A 19339-nucleotide genomic window follows, 5' to 3' on the forward strand; every position below is an offset into this window, starting at 1 on the left:
ATATGAACTCACTAAAGCAATGACGGCGTAGAACTGCTTAGTCCGAGAGTGGATTATAAACTTATTATATCAAAGTTGGTGTAGATTTTCATACTGAAAATGAATTACGGCTTTATTAAATTGAATGTTGGCGTATAATTCCTTAGACTGAGAGGGAATAACCAACTTTTTAAACTCAATGCTGGCGCAGAATTCCTTAGACTGAAAACTTATTATGAACTTATTAAATCAATCATGGTGTAGAATATCTTAAGACTGAAAATGAATTACGAGCTTATTAAATTGACTGTTGGCGTAAAATGCCTTAGAATGAGAAGGAATTACAAACTTTTTTAAACTCAATGTTGGCGTAAAATTCCTTAGACTGAAACTAATTATAAACTTATTAAATCAATGTTGGTGTAGAATTTTTATCTGATAGTGAATTATGAACTTGTTCAACTCAGTGTCAGTGCAGAGTTGTTTAGTCTGAGAATGAGTTAAGGGCTTTTCCATGCGGCCCACTTAGGCAGAAAGGAACAAATATCTTTATGTGGTTGGGGGAGTGAGGGAGTGTTGTCGAAAACAGGCCATTAACAAACGAGTTGGGCGGAGGGAGGAGAGGGGTAGGATGGGCAGGGAAGGGGTAAGGGGGGATGAGCAGGGAGGGGTACCAAGGGGGGGCGCCGCGCCGGCCTGCTGGCGCCTGCACGTCATTAGCTGCGAGGGGTCCTGAGGGAGCGTCCTGCGGCGGGGAGCGTCTTGGCGGTACTGTCCGGCGGCTGGTGGCTGTTGTCTTTTGCCCCGGCTTGTTTGTTTTCTATTGTCTATTGTTGGTTCATGGACTGTCTGTGATTAGTTTCCGCCTTTTGTCTGTTTTCTATTGTCTGTTGTTGGTTCATGGACTGTCTGTGATTAGTTTCCGCCTTTTGTCTGTTTTATATTGTCTGTTGTCTGTTGTGTCTCTTGTCTATTGTCGCCTCATGTCTGTTGAATAGTCGCTTCTTGGATTGCCTGTTCGTTGTCTTTTCAGGCCGTTTGTCTTTTGTTTAATGTCTGTTGTTTCCTTTTGGTCTGTCTGGTGCCTGTTGTCGCCCCTCGTCATCTTTGTTCATGCATGCAGAAAGAGAACACTTCCAGACACACTCCAATGCACTCCAAAACACACACACACACACACACACACACACACACACACACACACACACACACACACACGCTGCACATACTAGGCACACACGAACACACACAGACAGTAACACACCCCAAAACAACACATCAATAAACACACACACACACACACACACACACACACACACACACACACACACACAGACATCGCAGTTAAGTCCCTGTTTGTTGCGTTTTGTGTGCACTGCAACACACACACACACACACACACACACACACACACACACACACACACACACACACTAAATCCCACCACTTACTCTCCCATCCTCCCTCTCTGGCAGGCTTCATGCGGTGGAAGGAGAGGAAGAGAAGGAGAAAGAGAGAGGGAGAGAGAAGGAGAGAAAGGGAGGGAAAGAGGGGGGGAGGGAGGGATTGTTTGACTAATTATACGGCTCCAAAACGTCATGATTTACTAAGGCGCCCACCGTCAAAACACAGCCCATATTAGTGTCGAGGAGGAGGAGGCGGTGGAGGAGCGGAAGGGAGGAGTCGAGACTATACGAAAAGTGGCATGGGAAAAAGAGAAGGTGGCAAGGACAAAGAGGAAAAGAAGGGAATTGAGAGAGGGAGGAGAAAAGGGAAGCAAAGTAAATAAATAATGATAGAAGGAAGAAAGAAAGTGCTTGGAAGGGAGGGACTAGATGGAAGGAAAGGTACAAAGGGTGAGGGAAAGAGAAGGAAAAAGGGAGTTATGGTAAATTGAGTCGGAAGGAAGGAGGGAAGGGACGGGAAAGTGATGGGAAGAAGAGGGAAAGGGGAAACAAAGGAAAAGAGAGACGAAAGGAGAGGAGGGAGGGGATGGAGACAGGAGGGAAGAGTGGAAGAAAGGAAGTAAGGGAGGAAAGCAGTGGGAAGGAACGGAGGGGGGAGAAGGGAAAGAAAAAAGGAGAAAGGGACAGAATGCGATGGAAAACAGAGACGACCGGAAGCAAGGAAAGAAAGGAAGAGGGAAAGGGAGAAAGAAGGAAAAAAGGAAGAGAGGGAGGAAGTGAGAGCGAGGAAGCTGTAAGAAGTGAAGGGAAAGAAAGGAGAGCAAGGGAAAGAGGGGAAAGAAAAAAAAACAAAGGAAGAGAGGAGAGATAAAAAAAGAAGAGAAGGAGGAAAGAGGGAAGAAACAGAGAGCAATGTGAGTAGGAAAGAAGGGAAAAAAAGGAGAGAAAGTGAGAAAAGAGAGGCAAACAAAGATAAACAGACAAACGGAAGGAAGGAAGGAGGGGAGGAGGGAGGGAAGTGAAGGCGGTGAAAGATAAAGGAAACTAAGGGTGGGAGAGGAAATGAGAAGGGAAGGCGAAGGGGAGAAGAGAGACAAGGGTGAGAGGGAGCGAAACAATGAAGTAGGGAGAGGAGGAGGCGAGAGAACGGACGGATGGAGGAGGAAGAAAGGAAGAGATGGACAAGAAGACGGACGATGTATCTCTTCCGTGGGAGGAGGAAAAAGGGAAGAGATGAAAGCGATGGATGGTGTACATGTATTGGTAGTGTTGGGAGGAGGAGGAGGAGGAGGAGGAGGAAAAAGAAGCGAGTCAGCATGCAGAGAGTGTGATTGGAGGAGCTACAAAGATCTGGACGCCTATGGGGGAACGTGGAAAAGTTGGGAGGAACGGGAAAAAGAAAGCAAGGAGGAGAAAAAATGAGGGAGAACGAGAGGGAGAACGAGAGGGAGAACGGCGAACAAATGCCTCCTTTCTTCACTTTTCCCTCCACTCTTTGCTCATTAAAGTTAGCAAAAAGTTTCTTCTTTGAGCGAATAAGTCTTTGCTCAGGCCTGATCCGCGGCGTCTTGGAGATAAATAAAGAAGAGAAATGGAAAATAGCCAGATGGTGAGGTTGGCTGACTGACTGGCGGCCTGATTGACTCACTGGCTGATTGACTGACTGGTTTTGCTGCCTGACTGACTGGCCTATTGATTAACTGATTGCCCGATTCGCCTCATTCACAGAGTCTTGCATAAATAAATAGTTGTAATACGAGACTAGTTCTTTTGACTGAATGACTTCAGTGACTGGCTGATTGACTGACTGGTGACTGTCTTACTTATTTGTGCTCCACAGCGCATCACGTAAAACGGAACAGACATGAGAAAAATAAAACACGAGAAAACAAAGGTAACAGATAAAAACAGAACCATTAAAGAGAAAAATGAGCACGTACTTAAACAATAAATAGGAGAACAATAACAGAAAACAGAAAATTCAGTTATCATTATTATAATTTTTATTGCTATTATTATCATTATTATTATTATTATTATTATTATTATTATTATTATTATTATTATTATTATCATTGTTATTTTTATTATTATTATTATTATTATTATTATTATTATTATTATTATTATTATTATTATTATTATCATTATTCACTACGGCGCACATTGCAAAGCTGGGAGAATTACTTCGTCGCAGCGGCTTGTAACAGCAACGTGTTGACTTTATTGTCGAAAAAATAAAATCTGAACGGATAAAGGACAGGCCAGACTCAGGGGCTAATGCTGCGGAGATGAGCACCGAGGTCATGCGCAGCTCCAATAATGATAGCATAAGACTAGGACACCTGACGCGGTACTGCGTCCGGTCCGTCAGTAATGACACGAGCACCCACACACTGGAACCAGCCAGTGGCGCTCCAGTGACGACAACGCCGAGCAGTGTTGGCTGTTGTCGCCACTCTGGGAGGACTGTCAGTAACCTGAGACAGTTTGGCACTGGTTATAATATTTCTGACTTTACCTTTGGTTCATAAAGAATCATCATTAGGATCACTGTGTGTACTAACCACATATACTGATATATTGTTCTGTTGATATCAGGAGTAAGAAAAGATAATCATGGGATGCCTTGGGGTGTCGGAAAAGACAGCTTCCGATGAAACACGGAAGTCCAAGTGGTGCACAGTTCCCCAAGTGTCTTCGATACATGATGCCTGGTGCCGGCGTGTGAGGGGAGCCTTGGGGCGACGGGAGAGACAGCTTCCGGTGGAACACGGAAGTCCAAGTGGTGCATAGTTCCCCAAGTGTCTTTGATACGTGATGACTGTTGCCGGCGTGTGAGGGGACGCCTTGGGGAGGCGGGAAAGACAGCTTTCGGTGGCACACAGAAGTCCAAGTGATACATAGAACCCCTAAGCGTCCTCGATACGTGGTGGCCTATTACCGAGTGTTCGTGAGATCATCGGAGAGTAATCTTCGGTAGTTGGCGGCCTCGGTACCTGATGCCTCGGTGCTGCTGAAGACTGCTAACGACCCTGGGCCTGCTGCCTCCACCTGGCCAACATCTTCTGAATGGCGCGGTACGCTGCCGTGACGTCGGGGTTAGGGCCGATGACATGGAGCAGCTTCCTGTTCTGGTCGTGCCTCAGCTGCACGTCGAACTGCTCCCACATGATAACCAGCTCGTAGCCCAGCAGGCGCCGCGCAAACTGGGGCGGTAGGTGCAGCGTGTATCTCCATGGCGGCGGGCGGTGGTAGCAGACTTCCCAAGCCTCCCTTTCCGGTTGCCCCGACTTGGTTGACCGGGCCTGAGCAGGGAACGCCTCCTGCATGGCCGCAAGCTCAGCCTTAGGCAATGGCTCGGGCACTGGCTCGGGCACTGGCTCAAGCACTGGCTCAGGCACTGGCTCAAGCACTGGCTCAGGCACTGGCTCAGGCACTGGCTCAAGCACTGGCTCAGGCACTGGCTCAAGCACTGGCTCAAGCACTGGCTCAGGCACTGGCTCAAGCACTGGCTCAGGCACTGGCTCAGGCACTGGCTCAGGCACTGGCTCGGGCACTGGCTCAAGCACTGGCTCAGGCACTGGCTCAGGCACTGGCTCAAGCACTGGCTCAGGCACTGGCTCAGGCACTGGCTCAAGCACTGGCTCAGGCACTGGCTCAGGCACTGGCTCAAGCACTAGCTCAAGCACTGGCTCAGGCACTGGCTCAGGCACTGGCTCAAGCACTGGCTCAGGCACTGGCTCAGGCACTGGCTCAAGCACTGGCTCAGGCACTGGCTCAAGCACTAGCTCAAGCACTGGCTCAGGCACTAGCTCAAGCACTGGCTCAGGCACTGGCTCAGGCACTGGCTCAGGCACTGGCTCAAGCACTGGCTCAAGCACTGGCTCAGGCACTGTTTCAGGCACTGGCTCAAGCACTGGCTCAAGCACTGGCTCAGGCACTGGCTCAAGCACTGGCTCAGGCACTGGCTCAGGCACTGGCTCAAGCACTGGCTCAGGCACTGGCTCAGGCACTGGCTCAGGCACTGGCTCAAGCACTGGCTCAAGCACTGGCTCAGGCACTGGCTCAAGCACTGGCTCAGGCACTGGCTCAGGCACTGGCTCAGGCACTGTGCACTGCCTGAGCCAGTGGCTCAGGAACTGGCTCAGGCACTGGCTCAAGCATTGGCTCAAGCATTGGCTCAGGCACTGGCTCAAGCACTGGCTCAGGCACTGGCTCGGGCACTGGCTCGGGCACTGGCTGAAGCACTGGCTCAAGCACTGGCTCGGGCACTGGCTCAAGCACTGGCTCAGGCACTGGCTCAGGCACTGGCTCAGGCACTGGCTCAAGCATTGGCTCAAGCACTGGCTCAAGCACTGGCTCAAGCACTGGCTCAGGCACTGGCTCAGGCACTGGCTCAAGCACTGGCTCAGGCACTGGCTCAAGCACTGGCTCAGGCACTGGCTCAAGCACTGGCTCAGGCACTGGCTCAAGCACTGGCTCAGGCACTGGCTCAAGCACTGGCTCAGGCACTGGCTCAAGCACTGGCTCAGGCACTGGCTCAAGCACTGGCTCAGGCACTGGCTCAAGCACTGGCTCAGGCACTGGCTCAAGCACTGGCTCAGGCACTGGCTCAAGCACTGGCTCAGGCACTGGCTCAGGCACTGGCTCAGGCACTGGCTCAGGCACTGGCTCAGGCACTGGCTCAGGCACTGGCTCAAGCACTGGCTCAGGCACTGGCTCAGGCACTGGCTCAAGCACTGGCTCAGGCACTGGCTCAAGCACTGGCTCAGGCACTGGCTCAAGCACTGGCTCAAGCACTGGCTCAGGCACTGGCTCAGGCACTGGCTCAGGCACTGGCTCAGGCACTGGCTCAAGCACTGGCTCAGGCACTGGCTCAGGCACTGGCTCAGGCACTGGCTCAAGCACTGGCTCAGGCACTGGCTCAAGCACTGGCTCAGGCACTGGCTCAGGCACTGGCTCAAGCACTGGCTCAAGCACTGGCTCAGGCACTGGCTCAAGCACTGGCTCAGGCACTGGCTCAGGCACTGGCTCAGGCACTGGCTCAAGCACTGGCTCAGGCACTGGCTCAAGCACTGGCTCAAGCACTGGCTCAAGCACTGGCTCGGGCACTGGCTCAAGCACTGGCTCAGGCACTGGCTCAGGCACTGGCTCAAGCACTAGCTCAAGCACTGGCTCAAGCACTGGCTCGGGCACTGGCTCGGGCACTGGCTCGGGCACTACCTCAACCACTACCTTAGGAGCACCGTTTGGGAGGGACGCCTCTTAACATCTCAAGAACTCGAAGCCTCAACATATCGCTCCCCTCGTAAACCACCATCCTCCCCTGCCACACAACTGTACCCTCTAGAGTGCAACTTCTCCCGGTTGCTGCGTCTCAGGTGACCGGGTCCGTACAGGGGGTTCCTCCTGCAAGGCCACAGACTCCCCTGAGGCAGGGAGTATTACGTCCTCCTCCGACAGGCAGTGCCGCGTCCTACTCTTCCGCATCAGGAAGCTGCACGCCGCCAGGAGGACCAGCAGGATAAGGACTAGGCCCCAACTCGCAACCACCTGGAGTCGGCCGGCCAGCTCCTCGTGCTCGTCGAGGGCCAGCCCTATCTGCCGCTGCAAACAGTCCAGACTCCCTTTTGCGTGGACCGCGAGCCGCAGGGCCTCCCGCAGCCCGCCGGCGCCGGGGCTGCCGAGTGGCAGCAGGCCGCACTCGGCGAGTGGGTCCCGTGGAGGCGCCGGGCGCAGGGCCCCTAGCCACGAGGTCTCGGCCAGGCGACCCCGCATCTTACCCAGGAGGCTCGTGTGGGGGCCCACGGCCTCCCACTTCCACCGCAGCCTCAGCACCATGAAGGTGATACGCATGTCGACCCACAGCAGGCAGCAGAACGCCAGGCCCGCCACCACGCACGCGTTGCGTGCAGCGTTTGCTAGAGCTGCTGAGGATTTCATTTAGGCATCAAATACAAAACGTAATGAAGAGACGACACGGCCTGCGTTACAAGAATAAGGGGGTTGCAGGATGGCAAATTGAGAGGGGAGAGTGAGTAAGAGAGTGAGCAATTGAAATGTGGTGGTGTGTGGGTGGAGGGTGAGCCAGGGAGTGGTGGTGGTGTGTGGAGGGTGAGCCAGGGAGTGGTGGTGGTGGGTGGAGGGTGAGCCAGGGAGTGGTGGTGGTGGGTGGAGGGTGACCCAGGGAGTGGTGGTGGTGGGTGGAGGGTGACCCAGGGAGTGGTGGTGGTGGGTGGAGGGTGAGCCAGGGAGTGGTGGTGGTGGGTGGAGGGTGAGCCAGGGAGTGGTGGTGGTGGGTGGAGGGTGAGCCGGGGACGTCTTACTGAACATTGAAATTAGTTTGACTGACTGTTTTACTGACTGACTGACTGACTGACTGACTGATGATTGACTGACTGACCTATGATCAACAACGTCTTAGAGATAAAAAATGGTGAAATAAAAAAAATGAGTGACAAACTAATTTACTGGTTGTGACTGACTGCCTTACCGCCTGCATGACAGATAGAGTTAGACAGATATACATCCGCCCCATGTAGAGAGCCGCCAGAAACCGCCACGCAGGAACCTTGAGCGAACAAAAAAACGGGCGAGCTGAGAAGCAATACATTTCTGTCGAGATAAGACGCGACCTTCATCCTTCACACACACACACACACACACACACAAACACACACACCCCCCCCCTCCCCCCCAACAATAAAAGACAGAGAAATGAAGGAGGCAGAAGAGGAGGAAGCAACAACAGAAACACCAACAACAGACGAATCCGGAAAGAAGAGGAACAAGAAGACCAGAATCAAGAGGAGGAGGAGGAGGGGGGGGGGAGGAGGAGGAATAACAAGAGAGAAGAGAGGGAGGACGAGGTTGAGCGGCTATAGCACGAAACTTTAAACTGCAACAGCGGCCCCGACAACTTCACACGCAGACAAAACACGACAAACAACGGCGGCGGCGCAACAAGGCAGCCATCCATCCATCCATCCGTCTGTCTCCTCGCTAACTTCCAACGAGAGAGCGGCGCGAGGGAGAGGGGAGAGGGAGAGAGAGAATGAGTCCGCGAAGGCTGGTGGGCTGTTGGGCGGGATGCTGCGGGTTCTTGGGCGGGAGGAAGGCTGTTGTTGGGCGGGTAAAGTGGCGGTGAGAGCGAGTGAGAGTTTTTACGCCGTGCTAGATTGGCTGCATCGAGTTACTCCTGAGATTCCTACTGGGACGGGGAGGGGGAGGAGAGAGAGAGGGAGCGAGAGAGAGAGAGAGAGAGAGAGAGAGAGAGAGAGAGAGAGAGAGAGAGAGAGAGAGAGAGAGAGAGAGAGAGAGAGAGAGAGAGAGAGAGAGAGAGAGAGAGAGAGAGAGAGAGAGAGAGAGAGAGAGAGAGAGAGAGACTATTCCTTCCTTCCTCCATTTTTTATTCATTCTTTCCTTTTCCTTCGGTTCTTTTCCTTCTTCATTCCATCCTTCCTTAATTCCCCTTGGTGCTGGTTTCTTTTCCACCCCCTCCTCCTCCTCCTCCTCCTCCTCCTCCTCCTCCTCCTCCTCCTCCTCCTCCTCCTCCTCCTCCTCCTCCTTCTCCTCACCCCCGGGCACTGAAGTGGAGGAAACTCTCATGTTCGGGAATTAAAAAGAGGAGCAAGAAAGTTCGTAGTTTAGGGAGGGATTAAATAATGCAGCTGTACAAAGCAAACTTCGGGCCGCAAAACTTCCATTGTTTTGAGAGTATTTTTGTAGAAGAGCAACCAACAGCCCTGGGAGATCCTTAGTTAAGAGGGAGAGAGGAAAAAAAACAGAATTAAAGGAAATGTATATATAAAAAACGATAACACTAAATGCTGGGAATGTTGCATGGATACACTCTAATTCTCTCTTTCTTGGCCACTATGATCGATGTCGTTCTAATGTTTTGTAGAGAGTAAAATGGAGAAAAGGGAAATACTACTGATAATACGCTGAGTTAATGCATAGCCGGTTGTACATGACTTTACTTGAGAATAAATTAAAAAAATGAAAATAACGCTAATAATGCTACATGTTTGTTTGTGTATGTTGCGTGGTGTTCATACTGCAATTCTTTAATAAAAAAAGCACCAGAGGAAATATTCAATTGGTGATACTGTACATGTGTATGAATGAGAGGACTATACAGCAAAATAATATAAATACTATTGTAGGTGACGCAGCTCAAAGTAGAGTATTGGTATGATTCGTTCCTTCAATACCCCGGCGACAATATACTAACCCAACCTAGCCTAACCTAACCAAACCTAACATCACTTCACCTGACCTTGGCAACATAATCAACACAACGGTGCATCTTAACAATTTGTCATACCCCGAAACACCTCCATCTTAACAACTTGTCATACCCCGAAACACCCCCATCTTTACAACTTGTCATACCCCGAAACACCCCCATCTTTACAACTTGTCATACCCTGAAACACCCCCATCTTTACAACTTGTCATACCCTGAAACACCCCCATCTTTACAACTTGTCATACCCCGAAACACCCCCATCTTTACAACTTGTCATACCCTGAAACACCCCCATCTTTACAACTTGTCATACCCCGAAACACCTCCATCTTTACAACTTGTCATACCCCGAAACACCTCCATCTTTACAACTTGTCATACCCCGAAACACCTCCATCTTTACAACTTGTCATACCCCGAAACACCTCCATCTTTACAACTTGTCATACCCCGAAACACCTCCATCTTTACAACTTGTCATACCCTGAAACACCCCACTCTTTACAACTTGTCATACCCCGAAACACCTCCATCTTTACAACTTGTCATACCCCGAAACACCTCCATCTTTACAACTTGTCATACCCCGAAACACCTCCATCTTTACAGCTTGTCATACCCCGAAACACCTCCATCTTTACAACTTGTCATACCCCGAAACACCTCCATCTTTACAACTTGTCATACCCCGAAACACCCCCATCTTTACAACTTGTCATACCCCGAAACACCTCCATCTTTACAACTTGTCATACCCCGAAACACCTCCATCTTTACAACTTGTCATACCCCGAAACACCTCCATTTTTACAACTTGTCATACCCTGAAACACCTCCATTTTTACAACTTGTTATACCCCGAAACACCTCCATCTTTACAACTTGTCATACCCTGAAACACTCCATCTTTACAACTTGTCATACCCCGAAACACCTCCATTTTTACAACTTGTCATACCCTGAAACACTCCATCTTTACAACTTGTCATACCCCGAAACACAACCATCTTAACAACTTGTCATACCCCGAAACACCTCCATCTTTACAACTTGTCATACCCCGAAACACCTCCATCTTTACAACTTGTCATACCCCGAAACACCTCAAGTCCATCCACCTCGTCACCTCACAGTATCCACTCCATCCAAGTCTAGAAAACACACGAAGTCATCGCATCCACTTCATAACAATCCACAAAATACGAAAATTCATACCCTTTCACACCATCCCAGTCCGCAAAACCGAACGTCTGGCTGGTTGGTGATGAGGTGATGTGTGTGTGTGTGTGTGTGTGTGTGTGTGTGTGTGTGTGTGTGTGTGTGTGTGTGTGTGTGTGTGTGTGTGTGTGTGTGTGTTTATAAGTGGATAAAACAGTGACACTTCATTTTGCTCCCCACACGACAAGCTAAGTTACACTCATAAGCCACAGAAAATAAAGAGAGAGAGAGAGAGAGAGAGAGAGAGAGAGAGAGAGAGAGAGAGAGAGAGAGAGAGAGAGAGAGAGAGAGAGAGAGAGAGAAAAGAGTAAGTTAAAATACCACTAACTCTATACAGCTAATATTTTTACGCGCAATATTGCAAACACGCTCCTACACCACCACCACCACCATCACCACCGCCGCCACCACCACCACAACCACCACCACCACCGCGGCGTTAAATTATGTCTGGAGGAGGGAATTACGCCTTTACTCTCTCCCACATTAATGGCGTAAGTAGTCTGCTGGAGATAAACGGCGCTGCTAAAAGTTTTCCTCCTCCTCCTCCTCCTCCTCCTGTTTCTCCTCTTCCTCCAACTCCCCCATTCTTCATCGTCTTTCTCCTCCTATACTTTCTCGTCCTCATTCTTTTCCACTATCTCCTTTCCCTCTTCTTCTTCTTCTTCTTCTTCTTCTTTTTCTTCTTCTTCTACACTTCCTCCTCCTCCTATTCATACACTTCTACGTTCATCGTCCTCCTCTTCCTCCTATACTTCCTCGTCCTCGTCCTCCTGCTTCTCCTCTTCCTCTTTCTCCTCTTCCACTTCCTCGTCCTCTCCTACACTTTCTCATCGTCGTCCCCCCCCCTCCTCCTCCTCCTCCTCCTCCCGCTAAGCCAAAAAGGAAAGCAGAAGCAGAAGAAGCAGAAGAAGCAGCAGCGGCAGCAGTAATTGGCCGTCAGCAGTGTCGCGTCCGAGGTAATTTCCCGGGAGTCTTGTCGAACTGGGCGGCAATGCACTCCTCCTCCTCCTCCTCCCCGTCCTGCGCTGTCTCTATTAGCTCCTCCTTTTCCTCTTACTCTTCTTTTTATTTGTAGTACCTCCATTTTCTTCCTTTTCTTGTCCTTCTTTTTCTTTTTTTTTCCTTCCTTTTTTTCTCTTTTTTTTCTTCTTTTTCTTCTTTCCCCTCCAGCTCCTCCTCCTTCTTCTTCTTCTCCTCTTCCTCCTCCTCCTCTATTTCCTTTCTATCCTCCTCCTCCTCCTTCTTCTTCTTCTCCTCTTCCTCCTCCTCCTCTATTTCCTTTCTATCCTCCTCCTCCTCCTTTTTCTGGTGATTGATTGGGATTTTTTTCCCCTCGAATAGTCATTCGCCACTGGAACGAAATTCCTGCTTAAATAACAAGTGCGGAAACCACTCCTAAAGGAACAACATTGATCATTTTTACTAAATTACGACTGGACTGTAATGTTCTATCCCTTACCTACTTGCAGAACGTCTCTTAGTCTCTGAAACAGCTCACACAGGTGGCTGAATAGTTACTTAAATCACAAAAGGCAACAGTTATTTTTTGTATATACCAACAAGACTTCCGCAGCCTACTCTTCCATGATTCCATGTTTCCTTTCCTTTCTCCCATTCCCGCTAGTGACTCCCATTACCTCCTCCTTTCCCTCCAGTTTCTCCATTACCTCCTCCTTTCCCTCCAGTTTCTCCATTACCTCCTCCTTTCCCTCCAGTTTCTCCATTACCTCCTCCTTTCCCTCCAGTTTCTCCATTACCTCCTCCTTTCCCTCCAGTTTCTCCATTACCTCCTCCTGCTTCTCTTCGTCGCCATCCTCCTCCTTCTCCAGCAGTGCCTCCACTCTCGCCCCACCAAGCCTCCACGCACCTTCTTCACTACCCAACAGAGGGAAAGGCGGGGGTGCGGGGGGGTGCGTGGCCTCGTCCCACACACCTGGTATCGACACCCATCCTCCTGAGTACCTCCTCCCGCGGCGGGAATCACTAAGCACGCCGCTGATGTCTGGCCGCCGCCACGCGCCAACATGGCACACCTTGGCGGCGTCGCTGCCCAGGCACGGTGCTGCTGCTGGTGCGACGCATCCCTGCGATGGCCTGATGGGTCCGTCTGAATGCTGTGTGAAGTGACCAAGGTGAACTCATCGTCCAAGCCTGACGCTGTGGCAGACCTGCGCCTCAAGCAGGGCGCAGTCCGGCACCCGCCGCCCCATCACAGCCAGGCTGCGAACACTAACTTTCGACCCCGGGCCCGGAGGCTCGGCGGCTCCTCGCCTTCTGCTCCTCATCACCCCGGAGGAGAGAAAAGCTTCCTCGCACCACTCCTCGTGTTTTCATGCACAAGCTTGGATCCCTCACCATTCTCACAACGCTCCCAGCAAGATGGGGTATAGATTAACCCTTTTCGCTCGCGCGCGCGCGCGCGCGCGCGCGTGTGTGTGTGTGTGTGTGTGTGTGTGTGTGTCTATATATATATATATATATATATGGGTAGGCGGTGGCCGAAGTGATTGCGTACTGGACCCACATTCGCCGCGTGATGGACGACGCGGGTTCGAATCCTCACGCTACCACTCGGATTTTTCAGTCACCGCCGAGTGGCTTAAAACTACCCACATGCTGTCCTGAAGACCACCCATCAACCCGGACTCTAGAGGAAACCGTCCAAGCGAATCAAGAACGAGTTCTGGGGGGCAGCATGAGCCAATGCAAGATGGCGCCACTATAAACACTCGCCTGCGCCAGAACGGGCTGGGCCGACCATCAGGCCCCACCTGGAAGAAGCCTTGGGCCGACCATCAGGCCCCACCGGGAAGATGCCTACCGGCGCAATAGGCAACAACGTAAAAAAAAAAAAAAATAAATATATCTATATATATATATATATATATATATATATATATATATATATATATATATATATATATATATATATAATCATGGATATAGAGATAATCTTAAAATCAACAGGCACACGAAGCCCGCGTCCCAGTGAGCAGCGGCACAGCCCGGTGGGCCCGGCGCGGCACCTCCTGCTGGAGGCGCGCCGTGAACTACTTTGAAGGAAAACTAAATTAACAAAATTGGCCAACAAAACTCGCATCTCTGTCAGCGGCGGCAACATCGCCTCGGGGAAATTCCTGCCTCTGCTGACTCGCCGCCGCGCTCCCTTCACTCACTCTGGCGGCAACAGAAAAGACGTATAATTGATGCTCTCCAAACTCGACTCTTGGCGGAGTGCTGGCGTGAGTGCCTTCCCTCCCTCCCCCATTGCCCCGGCCCCACCACGCCCTTCCTGCTCCCCAGCCCCGCATACCCCTCGCTCCCCGGTCCCCCCTGCCTGCTAACGCCCCCTTCTTCTCCAGCGCAACACTGGAATAGTCACAATAGTTTTCCTTTATTTGCCAAAGTTTGTGTTTGTATTCATCCTCTCACTCTTCGTCAGTGGCCGCTTCTTCCCCCTCCCCCTTCCCCCTTCCCGCCCCCGGCCTGCAATACAGAGGCTGGCGGCCGCCGGCGGCGGTGGGTGTGTTTGTTACGGTCTGCTGATGCTTCAGGGGCTTCTCTCTCTTTTACGGGCGGTAACAAAACACAAAACATAGGCTTATCAGCCCTTCATGCCGGAGAGCGAAACAAAGGCCTGGATATTCTCGGGAAAGTTTTGGCAAAGCACTGCAATAAAATTATCATGATGAATTATTTATGCACAACACGTAAGTAAAAGAATAAACTTAAAATTTTTGAGACAAGACCAAGCAACCAGACGCTGCTCAGGTCGCTGGCGGCGGGGGCATCACGCGCGTCCTGTGCCGCCGCTGCCTGGGCGCCTTGCTCTGGGGGTGGGCGGCGGGTGGCGGTAAATGGCACAGCGTCTCCCCCTCCAGGGCGACACTCACTGGTTTAGTCACGGACTCGAAGAGAATGCCGGCGTGCCGCAGGGATGTGGCTCTCTGCCACGGTGAGGCGCGGAGCAGCTCTGCGGCCCGGGGCGTGCAGGTGTTGAGTGCCGCCGCGAAGGTAAAGGGCCCCGTCGAGATGCTCAGCAGCAGAGCCGCGGTCCGTGGCTGGCGCAAAGATGACCGTCGCCAGGCGGCAGGAACTGTTGCCTCGGGACACCTGGAGGCACAGGACACCCCTTGGGGCCTGGCGGTGGCGAGGGAAGGATGCTCGGCAAACAAACAGGACAAGAGGCTGTTGAAGGTTTGCTCTTCCCATGTGGAACAAATTTCCTTCCTAAGAGAACAACTCACCGCGGAACAGTTTTTCCCCGCTCAGAGAAAGCCGTCGAGGGGCGGCTGTGGTGAACCGACGAATCACAATGTGTAACGTAGACGTGTCTGCCACATGTTTTTTTTTTTTACGAGGGAGCTGACTGCTCGCTAAAAACTTACGAAAACCTCGTTCATTTTCTAATAAAAGTAACTTTCCAAAATGTCGAAACGTCCCCCGGGTTGGGCGCGCGTCGGGTACGTCTGGAAGACCCGTTATCAAGGCGGGGTCGATACATAAAATAATCGTTAAATCTGAGAGTAATTAACAAAGGTTCCTAGATGACACGCACACCGAACTACTGACGAGCCACGCACCTCCCCCTCAGTGCTGGACGGGCCTCAGCAGCACCCAGCGACACCTGTTGGCTCAAGACGCTCGCCTGACAGTTGACAATCATTTATAATATTTCATAAGAATTTACGAGAAATATTTTCGTCATAAATCTCCGTCATTAATCAAGGGATGAAAACGATCTTGGAGTTTAATTGAAATTCCGATCCACTGAAAAGGACAAAGAAAGACAAGAGATGCGCCCTTCCTCAGCCAAGCCCGGCATACCGCCCCCCTCCCCCCCTCCCTTGCTAGTCCGCCCCCTCAAACCACCTCAAAACTCCCCCGTCTCCCAGCACCCCTTCTACACCCATTCCCTCCCTCCCCCCCACCACCAGGCCGGGCTGACGCTCCTCGACACCGCACGTGGGAATGTTTCAGAAAATATTTTGCGGCTGGTCGCTGCGAGGAGTAAACTTATAAAGCCGAAACGAAACGCGGCCGGGGAAGAATTGGTGAGTGAAAGGCAGAGAGAGCCTCGGCGGGGCTTTCTGCGGCCCCGCTGAGTGAATGATGCACCGCGCCTCGCACATTTTCCGGAACATAACAGGTCACATCAGCAGGTGTCCGTGTCCCTCCCTCTGTTATCATTACCCTTTTACAACACAGAAAATTTCACGTTTCAGGTTTTGAGTTATGATATTTCGTAAGTACGTCACAAGAATAAGAGGTATCCACACCCTTGTATCAGATGCATCTTTTCTCTACCTACTCACGGATTATTTTTGCTACAGATTTCCAGTTCTTTTTTTCTTCATAAGAATATAACACACAAGAAGGATGAGTACGCACCTCTCTATTCATACTTATCAACCATATCTACGTTCAAAATTTTACGTTAACAGCTTTCACCGTGGATTTTCGATATGAATATGTAACAACAACAGCAAGCCATTGGAATGCGATGATAACCGAGAGCTGGAGTGAGTCAGCCTTTGTGAATCAACTGAACAAGCGGAGGTCATAAGGACATAACAATGCATAATAAAAAAAAAACACTTTATCACTACAACTCCAAGAACACTAACGGCAAAAACAACACAATAGGACCAACACCACCCCAACAACAAATCATCACTACCACCACGACCATCACAGTCATCACCACCAATTACAAACACATCATAAAACACTCTGGTCGGCATTGTGAGACGCTTCCACCCCTCACATTAACTATTTCTAAAGACTGAATTGGAGATCACTCTGGGTCTAATGAATGTTTCCTTAGGGTCATGGTACAGAAGGAGGGTCAAACTACCACCAGAGTCATAAAACTACCCCTGGAAATGTCAAACTCCTATGAAAGCCTTGTGTGATATGTGAGCTTGGTCGTCAGAATCCTCCGTCTGGTGTGTGGGTGACCGGGAAGCAAAAAACACACCACAAATACAGACAACACAAGTTACAGACCAGCTTTATAGACTCGCATGTTGCACCTCTTCCACTTGCAGCTGATTCTGTATTGGTAATTTATCTTTTTCTTTCAAATCTGCATAAAACTATAAATCAAACCTTCTGATTATCGTACGTACCGACTTTTTAGTATTGTATTGCATTGGCTATTAACTCCAGGTCTAAAATTTAAGCCATCTGATTATTGTACTATTTTTTTTTTACGTAAGTTTGTATCCATTATGCCTTCTCATTATCTTATTACTCCTGCACGAATTTTCACCTGTTGCAGTACTGGCTATTACAAAGAACAATTAAACTCCATTTTTATCTATTTTACTTATCTACGTGCGGTGTGCTCTACGGTCGATAAACTACCTTTATATAAGTATGTGCGTTTGAGTGTGTGTGTTCGTGTGTATGGAAGGAGAGGAGGGAGGGAAGTAGGGAAGGAAAGGAGTAAAGTAAGGTAAAGTCAGGGGCATTTACGATACAGCTGCGTGTGGCCTTGGTGCTCAACTCCGTCACTGAAGGGATGAAATTTGACTGGCTATCCGTGCACTGTAAATGTATGCCTGTGCGTGTGTGCGTGCGTGTTTGTGTACAGAGACGCGGCAGGAATCACGGCCAGAGTAACTTTAACACAAAAACAAGCCACTTAACTTTTTTTTTTTTTTTTTTTTTTTTTTTTACGTCGCGGCCTATAGCGCCGGTAGGCTTTTTCCCGGTGGGGCCTGATGGTCGGCCCAAGGCTTCTTCCCGGTGGGTCCTGATGGTCGGCCCAGCCCGTTCAGGCGCAGGCGAGTGTTTATAGTGGCGCCATCTTGCATTGGCTCATGCTGCCCTCCCGGAGCTCATCTTTAATCCTAGAATCTAGAGTCCGGGTTGATAGGTGGTCTTCTGGACAGCATGTGGGTAGTTTTAAGCCACTCGGCGGCGGCTGAAAAATCCCAGCTTGGTGGCACCGGGCGGGGATTGAACTCGCGTCCTCCTGAACGCGGTGGTGTTACTCTGTCGATTCAGCCACCGCCTCCCCTCCATCTTTAAGTATTCATGAGCCTGTGCGAGTGTTTGTGATTATATATGTATGTAGAGACACGGCAGACAACGTAACTTAATAAAAAAAAACAAGCCACGTAACTATCCATCGTGTGTGTGTGTGTGTGTGTGTGTGTGTGTGTGTGTCTTTGTGTGTAGGAGCGGCCGGAATCACAGACAACCAAACTTAACAAAAACAAGCCTCGCCGCGCCGCCCCGCCGTTGTTGCCGCGTCGAGTGCTTAACCTTCCGAGCGGCTTAAAATGTCTCCCTCGTTCCATTCCGCTGCTAAAATGTGGAATAGGATGTCGGCCGGCGCCCCTCCCTCCCTCCTCTCCCTGCCCCTCCCTTCCTCTCTCCCTCTGATGATCCTCTTATACTTCAAGCGGCGGGGCGGGATAGAGAGGGAGAGAGAGGGAGATAGAGAGAGAGAGCCTGTGAGAGAGGGGGGGGGACAAGTTCGGCGCTACGAGGGAGGATTTCCTTTTATTGTTCCGAAGCCGATCTTGTCCGCGGCAGTTTTATTTTAAGCTGAGGCGGGGCGTGGACGGCCGATAGCGAGTACTGGCGGGCGAGGGCGGGCGAGGGCGGGCGTGGCGAGGGAGGGCGAGGGCAGGCGTGAACGGGGCCTAATGAGGAATAGAGGCGAGATAAAGGAATATAGAGGGCGGGATGGTGGGCGTGTGGGCGTGAAAGCGAGGAAACGAGGTGAAGAAAGGCTACGAATGGGCGTATTGACGTTGATGTGGGGACTGTTAGAGAAGCAAGCGGGCGTGTGGGTACGGAAGAGAGAAGGCGTGGTGAAGTGGGCGTATGGGCGTGGGAGAGAGGGCATGGCGATGGAATGCGAGGAGTTGGCGTGAGTGCGTGGGAGAGGAGTTAGAGAGTGATGAAGGATGTTAGTGAGTGGGCGTGAGGGCGTGGAAGGAAGAGAGATGGAGGGCGTGGTGAAGAAAAGTAGCTAACAGGCGCGGGGAAGCTGTGAGGGGGGCGAGGTACAGGATGACAACGAACGAACGGGTGAGTTGCGTGGAGGGGCTGGAGTGGGGGGAGGTGGCTGGGGGGAGTGGTGGGGTAAGGCGGGCCATTCACAAGCCTACCTCATGTAAAAGTCATGCGATTGATGCCCGGCGTAAGCTTTTAAGAGGAATATTCACTTTGGCGGCACAGCTTTTGCTACTGCTGTAATGTTGCCGTTGTTGTGGCCTAGTCGTTACTGTTGTTACTGATGATGCTGATACTGTTACCTCTGTTCCTACTATCATAAAAAAAACCTATCTTCCTTCTCCTACTACTAATGAGAATAGGAATAAAAAGATTAAGAGAAAACATGCTAAGATGAATGAGAAGAATTAGAGACAAACAGATAATAACATGAATAAGAAGAAAAAGACAGACAGATAAACAAACAGAAAAAAAACCAGACAGACAGACAGGTAGACAGACA

General features: G+C 50.6%; 3 protein-coding genes across 4 annotated transcripts in view; 1 reads left to right on the forward strand and 2 right to left on the reverse strand.

Moving 5' to 3' along the window:
• LOC127005883 (uncharacterized) overlaps positions 1-19339 on the forward strand; it is a 265537-nt gene that overhangs the window by 73056 nt on the left and 173142 nt on the right. The gene's annotated exons all lie outside the window — the stretch shown is intronic.
• Positions 3951-7435, reverse strand: LOC127005884 (uncharacterized). 2 transcript variants are annotated; one of them, XM_050875215.1, is made up of 2 exons: positions 6612-7435; positions 3951-4948 (listed from the first exon to the last, which is right to left on the reverse strand). In XM_050875215.1, exon 1 carries the CDS (start codon positions 7329-7331, stop codon positions 6735-6737), a length of 597 nt encoding a protein of 198 aa, XP_050731172.1. In that variant the 5' UTR covers positions 7332-7435; the 3' UTR covers positions 3951-4948; positions 6612-6734. The 2 variants fall into 2 exon arrangements, with proteins under 2 accessions (XP_050731172.1, XP_050731173.1); XM_050875216.1 differs by lacking the exon at positions 3951-4948 and adding an exon at positions 5582-5615.
• LOC127006005 (tetra-peptide repeat homeobox protein 1-like) lies at positions 4412-6708 on the reverse strand. Its single transcript, XM_050875489.1, has 4 exons — positions 6703-6708; positions 5505-6650; positions 4973-5200; positions 4412-4780 (listed from the first exon to the last, which is right to left on the reverse strand). Exons 1-4 carry the CDS (start codon positions 6706-6708, stop codon positions 4412-4414), a joined length of 1749 nt encoding a protein of 582 aa, XP_050731446.1.

The sequence above is a fragment of the Eriocheir sinensis genome, chromosome 31 (genome assembly GCF_024679095.1).
Source record: "Eriocheir sinensis breed Jianghai 21 chromosome 31, ASM2467909v1, whole genome shotgun sequence".
In the NCBI taxonomy this organism is placed as follows: Eukaryota; Metazoa; Arthropoda; class Malacostraca; order Decapoda; family Varunidae; genus Eriocheir; species Eriocheir sinensis.